Source organism: Gossypium arboreum, chromosome 10 (assembly GCF_025698485.1).
Source record: "Gossypium arboreum isolate Shixiya-1 chromosome 10, ASM2569848v2, whole genome shotgun sequence".
NCBI lineage: Eukaryota > Viridiplantae > Streptophyta > Magnoliopsida > Malvales > Malvaceae > Gossypium > Gossypium arboreum.
In genome coordinates this window covers 98,299,325-98,312,755 of record NC_069079.1, presented here as the reverse complement: position 1 = coordinate 98,312,755, position 13,431 = coordinate 98,299,325, and the positions used below count along the sequence as shown (strand labels likewise).

Here is a 13,431-nt window from a genome sequence, read left to right as displayed (position 1 = left end):
AATTATATTAGGATTATTGTTAAGATTATTATTTAGATTTAATTTCAGCTTTTATTTTTATTTATCTTTATTTATCTTTTAGAATTTAAATAGGAACAAACTAGGTTTTCTAAGTATTATAAATAGGGGATGGAGTGACACAAATTTCTCTTATCTTTTTTTCTGTAAAAGCTCTCTCTCCCAAAAAGTTCTAGCTTTTGTTCCTTTCATTTATTCAATAAAAATTCATTTTTATTAAGTTTATTTCTTTTTTCCCAAAAAGCATGAGCCACTAAATTCATTTAGCCAAAAAGGGTTCATGAGGCTCAGAATTCGAGCTTAACCTTCTCAACAAATATTCATCATTTCTTCGCATTACGGGACTGACGCTTCCATCCATGTCTCTTCAAAAGTAATCTTTTCATCTTGTGCAAAGACGACCGCTTTGTATGTTTTAGAAAGGTTGCTCAGTCGGTTCCCTAGCTTACTGCATCAGTGGTTATCGAGCCCAAGAGACAAAATGGCGTGACATTCGCCATTGAGAAGTGATGATCTAGATTAAGACGGTCCCACAAAAGCGACGGTTGGCTAGAGTCAGGTTCCTCTAAATTGTAAGTCTAAAATCTAAATGAAGCTAGTGGTCGTAGGTGTCATCTTCCACTATAACTAGCTTATTCTGTTCGAGAAGGATCACCTAAAAGGCTATGATTGAACCCAAGAAGGATCGAGATAACCGGAGGTTAGAATCTCTCCATCAAAGACTCTTTTTTCTCAACTCTGTTTATTTTTACAAACTCAATTTCAATTTACGCAATCTTAATTTATCCAAACTTTTAATTCTGTTTTTTTTCCAGGTACGCTATTTTTCTTGGGCACGACTCTGCTCGGGATCTCGAGGAATAGGAATTTGTGGAAATCCAGTCCCTAAGGATTTGACCCTAGTTCTCTTATATTACTCTTTTCGTTATTTTATAAGGATAAAATATTTTTGATGCTCTTAACGACACATCACTACTTGATATATGTTTAGGGGTTCCATGCAATTTTTGCCTATAAGGAGAGTTTAATCACTAATAGTTTTAACATAGTAAAAACATGAAAATTGAAAAAGTATCCAATTAGTTGGCCAACCAATGTACAAATCGACAAGTTTGGGTGCAAAATATATAGTAACGGAAAAAAAAAAAATTGGAAGCTTCACGTGAGGGAAGGAAAAAGGGAAAATTCCATGTCTCACTTTTTGGGTTTTTGTGCTTTAGCCTTTGGCTTTGTGGAGCGATATCTTTTAGATTTCCCGAGCTGTTTAGTAGTCTTTGAAACTATCAAAATTGAATAAATTTATAAATACGAGAAAAGACAAGGTTATAGATAGCTCGATGTACAACTCTTAGGATCTCAATTTTTTTGTATAATTTATATATATATTTTTAATTCTAGAAAATTGATTAAGTTGCGTTTAACTTTTTTATAAATTGAAATTGCTTTTTGAGGGGAGATAAAATGCCGACGACGGACTTGACATTATTAGTCTTAGCTATTTTGTTAATCTAAAGGCGTAAAATTTTCTTAAATTCATAAAATTAATAATTGGAATATTTAGTAGATTTTTTTATATTATTTTCTTTAAAAAATAATAAAGGCAATGTTTCCAAACAATAGTTAATTATCAAGTTTGGACTCTGGACCGAGGTGACGAGAGAACCTTGCATTTTTTTATTCATCGACTTATTTGAAGGGATATATTTTTGGAGGTGATAAAAATTTCATTTCATTTAAAACAAAACTGATTTTTGTTGCGAAAATTATTTTATATATTAAAATTCAGCTCATTTTAATTCAACTTTTAAATAACATGATTTTTTTGGTACGGTTTTAATGACGGACATTATAATGTCTTAATATTTTTCTCACATATAATCATACTTTTGAATTTAAATTTTGTTTTGTAAATCATAAATTGTTGTTTTAATAATTTTTAAATTAAAAATAAAAATTTGAATTTTAGCTTTTAAAGTGTTAAAATCAAATCGCAAATTATATATAAAAGAGACAAACAACGCATTTTAACCGAAAAAATATTAAAAATTAAGTTAAAAAATTTAAGGGATAAAAGTGTTGTTTAATCCAAAAGTTAAACTGATGTAGTGAGAAAAGAAATATCCTTCATTTGTTTCCTTTTGATTAAGTAAGTAATGGTTTAGGGTGTTCTTTTAAGTACTATTGGTTTTTTTCATCCTAAATTATCCTAAATTTAAAAGAAAATAGTTGTCTTCTGAATAGAAATTATTTCCAATTTTCAACAAGAAAAACTTGATGTAAAAATATGTCAAATTTTACTATTAGATAATGTCTTTTGTATAAGTTGTGGATTTAATACTTATACTTTTATTTGGTCATTTTCAGTCTATGTTCCTTTAGAATTTGAAAATTTTAGTCCTAATCAAATGATAACTATTAAATTCATTAAGTTATGTTATTTTTAAAATTTGACGTGTCAAACTTATTATCACACGTGCAGTGCTAAGTCTATTTGTTATTTTCACATATTACTCACCAAAAATTAATTAATAGATTTAACCAGCGTCGTTTCTATTAAGATTAAAATTTTGAAATTAAAACAATATAGTCACTAAAAATAATCCAATCGGTGAATATGGACTAAATCTATAACTATGTACATAGTACAGGACTAATGACATAATTTAATCAAATAGATTTGATTGTGACATTAGATCAAGATTAAAATTGATCAAATTAAAGTATAACAAATTACACAAACTATAGAGTCTAATAGCATAATTTTACCTAAAAGATACATTAGTTTTGAACAAGAAGAAAGCCTTTTGATCATGTGATATATTGTACAACCAGTTGGTTGAGTTGGTAAAGATCGAATACTTGACTTCTAAGGTTACCTTAGATTTCTGATATCAACAGTCTTCATTGAAAGTCAAAACATGCCATGACCCTGAAATCAGTAGTATAAGTACAGTGAGAACTATATTGTTAATTCATAATATAGTTTGTCTGTCAGATATTGTGTAGTCACATGCACTTACAGAGTTAATGATTTTCCACATTTGTTTGAGAACCAAAAAGTGTATAAATGGACCTCCATCGCTTATCAAACATCAAAGGACCAAACACACTCCAAAAGCCGATAACGAATCCGACTACTAACCGGGACCAGAACCAGTCTGTTTCATTTTCATTGCCGTTTCCACCTCCATGTCCAACACCGTGAATTGTACCATTATCAGGACACATATTAGGAACTGGAAATCCACAGAGTTGATTGCCTGCGTAACACGATGAATCGAAGCTTTGTAACTGAGTGCTCAAAGGGATTACTCCGGACAAATTGTTGAAAGACAAGTTCAAGTGGCTCAAAAATGTCAGATACGACATGCTTTCAGGTATTGAACCAGACAACTTGTTTACAGAGAAGTCAACAGATTCCAGTGATCTCAACTCACCAATTCTGTCAGGAATTGTTCCAGAAAAAGATTATGGGACAAATTCAATGCTTGCAATTCGAATAAACTTGTTACTTCCACGGGGATCTCTCCTGATAATTTGTTGTTAGACAAATCTATGCTTCTCACCAAGTTAAGGTTTGTGCTATACTCTAGCATTTGACCTTTCATCACAATTGTTGCAACAAAAGTGCCTGCACCAATCACATAAGATATAGCAGTTCCCATTGAGCCATTGAACTTTGCCATTGCTCGAAACTTACTTACACATCTTGGTATACTTCCGATGAGATTGTTATCAGCAAGGTCCAAGACTTGGAGAGAACCAATAGCACAGAGCTCATCCGGTATGTACCCAGAAAACTTGTTCGAACGAAGGCTCAAGACTACCAGCTTTCGAAGGCTATCGCCTATCCATCGAGGGATGTTCCCATGCAATTCATTCTCACCAGCATCAAGTAGGATTAAATCTGTGCAGTTGTTCAATGACAACGGAATTTCTCCAGACAGGTGGTTTTTCTGAAGATGCAATGATACAATGGACTGTAGAGTTCCCATTGAGCTTGGAATGCTTCCATTAAGTCTGTTGTTACTTAATTTTATGACGTGTAAATTCTGCCAATTCAGCCAACAATCTGGAATCCCCCCAGATAGAAAATTTTCACCAAGATTAAGAATTACTGTTCCCATGGTCTTATAACATAAAAGAGGAGAAAGAGATCCTGACAAATTATTATTTGACATGTCTAGAAAAAACACATTGGGAGAAATTTGAGGTAAAGGGCCACTCAAAAGATTAAAACTAAGGTCAACCACTGAATCAACCGACATAGCCCAAGGTATGCCAGGAATCTGCCCATGGATTTGGTTGTGTGAGAGATTCAAATATTGGAATGGGGAGGAGAAATTCCATAACCAACCAGGAATGCTATCAGTAATCCTTGAGCCAGAGATATCTAGATCCCTTAGATGTTTTTGTGAATGAAGCCACAAAGGAAACATTGAACCTACATTCCAAGACCTCAATCCTAGGAGTTCAAGTTCGAAAGGAGGAATCCAATCAGGACTGACTCTTAAAACAAAAGAGTTCTTAGAAGCCTGAAAAACTTTCAATTTCGGAAGATTGCCGATGTGAGTTTCTGAAACAACACCCTCCAACAAATTAGTAGAAATATCAAGGATTTCCAAATTTGTAAGTTTACCAATGGAACGGGGAAGCTGCCCTTTTAATTGATTCTGATCAAGTTCTAAGACTCTCAAGGAAGAAAGCTCTGCAATGGAGATTGAAATGGGACCAGAGACAGAGTTTCGAGACAAATGTAGTTCCTTCAAACTTTTGAAGTTCCTAAGTTGATTGGTTAACTGACCAGACAGATGACACCCACTTAAATCCAATTTATCTAATTGATTAGAGACACATCCAGACAAAACTGCTAAAATGGTTGATACATCTTGATTCAAGTTAAGCTCTGAGAAAACGATTGACTTTAGGTTACAAAGATTTCCCATTGTTATTGGAATCGGTCCTTCAAGTTCATTATCTGAGAGGTCAAGGTCAATGGCAGAAGTCATGTTTCCTATGGCACTTGAAAGTTTACCTCGGAGTTTGTTAGAGCCAAGATTGAGAAACTGGAGAGAATCAAGACTATACAACGACTCAGGTATCGACGAATTAAAAAGGTTATTAGAAAGATCAAGGTGTCTAAGGGAAGTCATATTTACAAGGCCATGGAATATGGATCCTCCCAAACTATTCTCAATATCATTTAAAGAAAGGTCAAGAATTGCAAGAGATGATAGATTAAGATGTATGGGTGGAGGAACTTGAGGAAGCTGACAACCTGACAAATATAAAATTTTCAAGAAAGGAAGTGTGTTCAGTACTTGCAACCAATTGGAAGCTTGTGCAAGGTCGACATCACTCAAATCAAGGTGTTCTATCAAGGAAAGTCCAGACAACCATTGGAGATCGGTAACATAGAGATTATCTTCAATATCTGCTCTAAGATTAAGGTACTCCAAACTTGAGAGATTTCCAAGTTGATTAGGGACCAAGCCTCCGAATCCAGCTTTGGAGAGGTCAAGGTGTCTCAAACTCTCAATAGAACCTATGAAGTCGGGAATGGGAATACCTCCAAACCCATTCTGGCTTAAATTCAAATAACTCAAATGCGTTAACTTAAGCAAAGAAGGGTTTATCTTACCTCTTAGCTTAGACCTCTCCATGGCTTCATTTTCAGCATCACTGCCATAATCATCCAGAAGAGGTCGAGGATTTGCAAGATGGAGCTCAAGCACATGGGCCGTCACATTGTCACAAACAACCCCATCCCACTGACAGCAATCTCCATGACCATGATGAAGAGACCAAGAGCTCAATCGGTTTGCACCATCTATGATATCATGTTTGAACATGAGAAGGGCTTGGCTCTCACTCTCAATGCAACCTTCATTAATGTTAACGGTTGCTAGACTGAGAAACAAAATTACTAAAAGAACACTCATTGATATCTCAGTTGTTAAAACAATTAATGAAGAAACCAAACTATGGAAGGCAACGTTTATAGAGTTCCTATTTATAGTATCATATCTAACAGTAATGTTTTTACCCATTAGTCAAGCTAGCCAATTACGTTCAATATTCATTTTAAAACTTGGTAGCTTATGTGGAATGTGACAACGAAAATGACAATGGGTTTGAAGTGCTAAAAGCAATAGACTAGAAGAGTATGGCTTTATATATATAGTAATCACACCGTTTTTCTCAACATTTTGGCTTCAAAGTCAAATGCATGCAATTCTTACCCATTTTTTAGTGGACGGGATAGACACGCCCAAAGCTTTAGACTTGATTAAAGAGTAACTGATGACTGTTCCAAATCCAAACGTTCGTGTTTTTTGGTTGGAAAGAGTTTGTTTTACTTCGGACTGCTTTTTCCACACTCATTAGCTTCCCTTTTCTGATCAATTCCGTGATTGTCGTTTCTGTAGAACGTTGATCGGTGGCTAATTACCAATGGATTGTATTTGGCTGAGTTTGGATGTAAATATTAAATTTAAAAAAATGATTTGGATTGACAATTGATGGAGCTTGAGTTTTTAATACAACACCTAACCAAGGACTAATATAGGTAGGGAAGTGACAAAAAATTTTAAATCTGGAATTAAGTTATAAATTTTAATAAGAGTTAAAATAAAATTTTATTTTTTATTGTTTAATATTTTAGAAATTTTAAATAATTAAATTAAAATATTATTATTTTTAAGAGTAAAGTGTAATTTTATTATTATTAATTTATAATTTTATAAATTTTAGAAAGTAAAAACTATAATTTTTCAAGTTTAGGAGTTAAATCCTTGGTTGCTCTCCTCCCACTGTCCTTGAATATAAGACTTAACCTTTTAATATCAATTATGTAAGTTGAGCTAAGTTTCAACCGATAGATACTTCTTTACTTTAAAATTATACTTAAAAATAGTGGATTATTTTTAAAATATTAAAAATATTTAACTATATTTAAAAATATTTTATTTTATAAATTAATAATTATAAGAATTTGAAATATTAAGTTATTGAAATAAAATTATTTTTAAAATATGAACATTTTAAATATACTTGTTAAAAAGTCATAGCATCATGTTGATTGAGTCTTAATTTGATTGGTATGGATATTGTTGCCAATGCAAGAAAAGGTGGGTTTGAATACATTGAAACATATTATCCTCCTATTTATAGATTGAGGAGGGACTATGGGTAATTCTATGTGACAAAAAGAACAGTTATGATTAAAACCTATAATAAAATTGATAAAAAAAAATTACAATATCATCTTTAAAATGAAACTTATAAAATACTTTCAAACTTACAAAATACTATTAAAACAAATATTTTTGTACGATAAAAAAATTAGAAAGGAATGAAGTAGGGACCTATTCTTTGCCCTTCTACATCCTTCATTTTAACACAAGATAAAGATCTCATATTGGAGCTTGAACTTTTTTTGTTCAAGTTAATCCTTTAACTTGAAAATTATTCTCATATTAAAATTTGAATTAGATAATTATTTTAATATTGGTGCATGAATTTTTTATCCAAATTAATCTTTAAACTCGGTAATTGTTCCCGTAAGGAAGCTTCAACTTTTATTCATTAAACTTTTTTTTTAAAGAAATATCATTAACTAAGTAGGAACAATTGCCAAGTTGGTATCCCAATAACCCAAACTCAACTAAAAACTGGTAGACACGTATGAGGTTCCACGTGAAGTTGAGCACACATGATCGTCAAACCACCTAACAATTGCTCGCTCATCAATTTTTCTTCACCTTTTTCTCACACTCTGCATCTGGGCATGTTATTTTCTAAACTAAACCGAAGTTCTCCAACAAGACTCAGTAGACACTTCTCTCTTTCAGCCCCAACATTCTTAAAAGACAATCAGACATCCATAGCAATCTCAAGTATTAAACCCCACAATTACAGAATTTCCATTTTCATGAAAAATGGGCTTATCCAAGAAGCCCAGAATCTGTTTGACAAAATGCCTCAGAAGAACGTTGTTACGTGGAATACCATGATTCGCGGGTACTTTCTGAACGGGTTTTTCAGTAAAGCCATTGCTATGTTCCAGGAGACGCCAGAACGTGATATTTTTACGTGCAACATAGTGATTTCAGGGCTCATGCATGGCCATGATGTGCAAGGTGCAAGGCAGGTTTTCGAAGGGATGGTTTGTAGAGATGTGGTGACATGGAATGCTATGATTGGAGGGTATTTTATAAATGGAATGTTGGATAAAGGGTTGAAGATTTTTGAGGAGATGCCCGTGAAAGATGTTATATCTTGGAACTTGGTCATTGAAGGGCTTGTGAAATGTGGAAAGCTTGACTTGGCTGAAGAGTATTTTAAAAGAATGAGTTATAGAGATGTTGCTTCATGGACTGTTATGATTTCAGGGCTTGCAAAAGCTGGAAGGATGGCTGATGCTTGTAAATACTTTGAAGAGATGCCAGTGAAGGATATTCGTGCGTGGAATGTAATGTTAGAGGGTTATGTAGGGTTTGAGTGTGTTGACTTAGCAGAAAGTATTTTTCATGAAATGCCTGAGAAGGATTTGGATTCCTGGAAATTGTTAATAAATGGGTTGGTTAGATGTAGAAGATTAGTAAATGCTTTGGGTTATTTCATGAAAATGCCCACAAAATGTTGTAAAACATTGAACTCAATCTTGTTGGGGTTGATAAGAAATGGACATGTCAAGGAAGGTCATGCTTTTTTGGAGAAACAACCGTATAACAATGTTGTTTCATGGACGAATGTTGTTGTTGGATACTTTGGAATAGGTGAGGTTAGGAGTGCGGTTAAAGTTTTCGAATCGATGCCAATTCGAGATGTGACCGTGTGGAATGTGATGATAAGTGGACTAGGAGAAATTAATTTTGGTGAAGAAGGATCTAAGTTTTTCATCAGAATGAAGGAATCAGGTTTTCACCCTGATGAAGCTACATTTACTACCATTCTCACCATCTGTTCGAATTTGCCAAGCTTAGACCTCGGAAACCAGATTCATGCACAGGTAGTTAAATCGGGTTTAAATCATTTCACTGCCATTTCAAATGCATTGGTCACTATGTATGAAAGATGTGGCAACATGCACTCTGCTTTGCTTGAGTTCTTATCCATGCAGAGACATGACGTTATTTCTTGGAATTCTATAATATGCGGATTCGCTCACCATGGAAATGCTGAAAAAGCTCTCGAGATGTTTGAGCAAATGAGATTAACTGATGTTAAGCCTAACCACATAACTTTCATCGGTGTATTATCTGCCTGCAGCCATGCTGGTCTGGTTGCCAAAGGTAAATACTACTTTGATTATATGAAAAGTAAATGCTCTTTTCAGCCAACAACAGAGCATTATAATTGTATTGTGGATCTGTTGGGGAGATTCGGACTCATAGATGAGGCAATGAGTTTTCTTAATCAAATGAGAGCTGATGGTATCGAAGTTCCGGCTAGTGTTTGGGGAGCTTTGCTTGGAGCCTGCAGAATCCATAATAACATGGAGTTGGGGGTGATAGCTGCTGAGAAAGTTTTGGAAAAGGAACCTCATAACTCAGGCATATACTTAATATTAGCTGAAATGTATCTTTCTTGTGGACGGAGAGATGAGGCCGAGAGCATTCGAGCTTGCATGGAGGAGAAGGGGGTGAGGAAGCAACAGGGGCGTAGTTGGGTTGAGGCAAACAATAGCAGCTAAGAGAACTTGATCATATTGGTGAGCAACTCGAGTTTAGCATTATGATATTTCAATCCTAAATCCAAACGAAGTTAATTCCATTTAAAAAATTTTAACAGGTTTAAAAGTTTTGTAAATCAAAGTTTTCTTTATTCCAACAAGTGATTTCACCATTAAAATCTCTTTATCTTTGCAGTGACCCTATTTATTCTCAAACCAGTGGAGTATTTTCTATCTTTTTCCACGCATTTTAGCTTTCGGTGAAAAATCATGAAAGCTTCTAAGGCAAATCCCAAAGTTCACATTTGTTTAAATCAGCCTTATCAATGGTGATAGCATAGAATTTGGAACTGAGAACGTTTGGTAAAAATATCAAGTTATTAATTCTTCAGCTATAGGGTGGAATTGTAATCCTGGGGATAATTACATTTGTTCATCTTCCTTGATAAGACTTGAAATGTTTTTCATTAAAAACCCTTAATTCAACGATAAAAACCTCAATGAAATCGCTCTATAAAAAAATTGACTTCTTAGTAATTGAAGAAAATAATGAAAGCACAAAACTACAAGGTAAATTCGAAGTTCAAAATGGAAGCAAGAAAGTGGCTCAAGGAAGAGAAAATGAAATGAAATAATGATCAGAAAAGCTTCGACTGTTAAAAATGGAAGGGATTTTTTTTTTAAATACAAGAATAGTAAACTATTTACTTTATTTTATTTTTATTTTGATGGCCCAACCATTAAATTTTTTTGTTTTAGTTATACATTTTTAAAAAAAATTAAATATTTTAGTTACTTTTCGTTAGCTACCTAACATAAGTTTAACATGGGCCTTTTTTTGTTGGCCTAATGATAAATTTAACCTTTCAATATTTGCATATTCTATCAAAGCATAATTGTCGAAAATACCCTCAACGTTTATGGATTTTTGGATTTGACCCTTAATCATTCTTTTATTGATACTCTCAACGATACGATTTTTTAAAAATCAACTTAATTTTAACAGTAAATGTGAGTTGGCTGTCAGTTAAACTGCAAGTCAATAAAGTAGTTTATGTGGCGTGCCACATAAGCACGAAGTTATAGAAGACGTCATTTATAAAAAAATTGTTTAACAATTTTTTTTCATTTTGTTTTTATTTTTTTGTTCTTCTCCTCTTTCTCTTTTCCCCTCCAGCTGCTATTACAGTAAAAGAGAAACACAATGACCTACCACTATTTTCATCATAGCCCAAAATTGAATTTCATTCTTTCAATTACCCATTTCAATTACATTAAAAATCAAAGCAAACTCATTTCTAAATGAAACATTTAATCGAAAAAAAAATGCTTATAATCAAAGAAAAATACAAATTCAACCTTAAATGAAAATGCTAAAAAAGAAAATAAAAACCCCATAAACAAACATTAGAAACACATGCATTTTAAAACCATAAGAACATGAAATAGGAAAAGAAATACTAATTATTGTTGTAATCCATTTCTTTAGCTTTCCTTTCAAAACTGAACCAAACCACTCAAATTTCACATCTTTTTGTAACAGACAAGTCATCGGAGAAGTTATCATTAAGAACCCTTTTACAAACCTCTGATAATAATAGACTAATTCCAGAAAACATTTGACTTCAGACACATTCTTCGGTGGTTTCCAGTTGACAATAGCTGAAATTTTATTCGAATCCACTCTAATACCTTCAGTAGATACTATATGTTCAAGGAAACCAACTTCCTGAAGCCAAAATTCACATTTACTGAATTTGACATATAATTGTTTCTCTCGTAGAGTTTGCAACACAACGGCATGTTCATTTTCATCTTGGGAATATACCAGAATATCATCAATAAACACCACCACAAATCTGTTTGAATACGGTCTGGAAATTCTATTAATCAAATCCATAAATACCATAGGTGCATTCGTCAAACCAAATGGCATCACAAGGAATTCATAGTGCCCATACTTGGTTCTGAAAGCTGTCTTCAGTACATCTGAGTCTTTCACTCGTAACTGATAGTATCCAGAACGGAGATCTATTTTAGAGAACACAGTGGCACCTTTCAACTAATCAAACAGTTCATCAATTTGACGCAATGGATACTTGTTCTTGATTGTAACCTTGTTGAGCTGCCTCAACGATCCTGTAATACCCTGAAAATTTTTACAGTAAGATATTATCCTTGATATAGTAAAATAAGGAAATAAAGTGACATAAAGGGAAATTTTGAGTTATGTCAATATTAAGAAGTATATTATGATATATTAATTCAAGAAAGGACTAAATTGTAAAAGTGAGAAAAGTTTTGTTGCACAAGAGTAAATACTCAAAATTTAAGGGGTTAAAGTGTAAATATGAAAAAGTTGAAGGACCAATAGTGTAAATATTTTAAGAGTAGAATGATCTAGAAACTAAGGAAAATGGATGAATTAGGACCAAATTGAATAAGTGAAGAACTATGAGGGACTAAATTGTAATTTTACCAAAATTAAATGATGACTCAAGGATGGAATTTTAAAAGATAATAAAGGGCAAAATGGTCAATTGGAAGAGAGAGAAATCTAGAAAGTAATGATGATGTTGATGATATTTTATGATTATTTAATTAGATATATATTATTTTAATGAGATATTTTATTATTATTTTATTATTAATTATTTAGTATAAAAGGAAGGAAAGATGAAGAATTTTCATCATCTTTCCATGCATGCAGCCAACGTTAGAAGAGAAGGAAAAGAAAGAAATTTTCTTTTCTTTACAATTTGGTCCTTCCACCAAAAATTCACCATTTCCACCTAGAAATCAAAAGAATTTCCATTGCTACTAAGAGAGAGATGTGACAGCCCAAAATTGACCCTAGTCGGGAAGTGGTTTCGGGACCGCTAAACCGAGTCACCGAAATGTTTGGACGTAATATTTATTGTCTAGAATATGTATATGTGAATGTGTGAAAATTTCAAGTTTCGATTTAGTAAATTTCATGTGAATTTAGTCAATAGGACTTGTGTGACACTTTTGAAATGTGATAGGCTAATCTATAAGGACCTAAGAGTGCATGTAATCAAAAGGGAGGACTTGCATGTCAAATTTCCCCCCTAATTGCTAGTGGCCGGCCATGACAAGGAAGTATGGGCAAAACATGTCATGAAACATGTTGTGTAAGTGTTTCATGTTGGAATAAATAAAATAAGGTGCATGGGTAATAAAAAAATGAAAAAAAAAAAAGTGTGTGAAGGCTTCTCTCCCTCCTTATTGCCGTGAGTTGAAGAAGAGAAAAGAAAAAAAATTTGTTCATCCTTTCATTCTCTCTTGGCCGAAAATCCTAAGGAAGAAGGAGGGGGTTTTTGCTTCATGCTTGGTTTGGAAGAGGATTAGGAGGGGGTTTGGCCATACTTGTATCTAGATTAAGGTATGTTTGAGGTTGTGCCATGAGATTCATGCATGTTTTTAGTTGATGGCTTGATGCTTTTATTAGCCCATGGTTCAAATCTTTGTTATATCATGGGGATGGTATTTGGCCAAGGTGGATTTTGTGTTAATGCCATTGCATGTTAAATATGAAGCTTGCTAATGATACATGTGATGGTGGATTGATGGCTCTTGGACTTTCTTTTTAGTATTTTTGAGTAAGACATTAAGTTCTTTGTTTAATCATGACCAAAATTATGGTGTTGTGATGTATTCGCCATGGTACATCCATAAGTATGATTTATGCTCATTGCATGGAAAGTAAGATTTGT

At 33.3% G+C, this 13,431-nt stretch overlaps 2 protein-coding genes across 2 annotated transcripts; one reads left to right on the top strand and one right to left on the bottom strand.

Moving 5' to 3' along the window:
- Positions 1-2,694: 2,694 nt before the first annotated feature.
- On the bottom strand, positions 2,695-6,072 carry LOC108471381 (receptor-like protein EIX2). Its single transcript, XM_053020639.1, has 2 exons — positions 3,039-6,072; positions 2,695-2,947 (listed from the first exon to the last, which is right to left on the bottom strand). Exon 1 carries the CDS (start codon positions 6,066-6,068, stop codon positions 3,447-3,449), a length of 2,622 nt encoding a protein of 873 aa, XP_052876599.1. The 5' UTR covers positions 6,069-6,072; the 3' UTR covers positions 2,695-2,947; positions 3,039-3,446.
- Positions 6,073-7,634: 1,562 nt separating this feature from the next.
- LOC108473290 (pentatricopeptide repeat-containing protein At4g02750-like) lies at positions 7,635-10,189 on the top strand. The gene is made up of 2 exons (XM_017774800.2): positions 7,635-9,733; positions 9,891-10,189. The coding sequence occupies exon 1, from the start codon at positions 7,733-7,735 to the stop codon at positions 9,713-9,715; it is 1,983 nt and encodes a 660-aa protein (XP_017630289.1). The 5' UTR covers positions 7,635-7,732; the 3' UTR covers positions 9,716-9,733; positions 9,891-10,189.
- The last annotated feature ends 3,242 nt before the right edge of the window (positions 10,190-13,431 follow it).

Excerpts from the sequence above, each read along its gene's own strand:
- LOC108471381 (XM_053020639.1), bottom strand. The coding sequence starts at position 6,068 with ATGGGTAAAAACATTACTGTTAGATATGATACTATAAATAGGAACTCT.
- LOC108473290 (XM_017774800.2), top strand. The coding sequence starts at position 7,733 with ATGATCGTCAAACCACCTAACAATTGCTCGCTCATCAATTTTTCTTCA.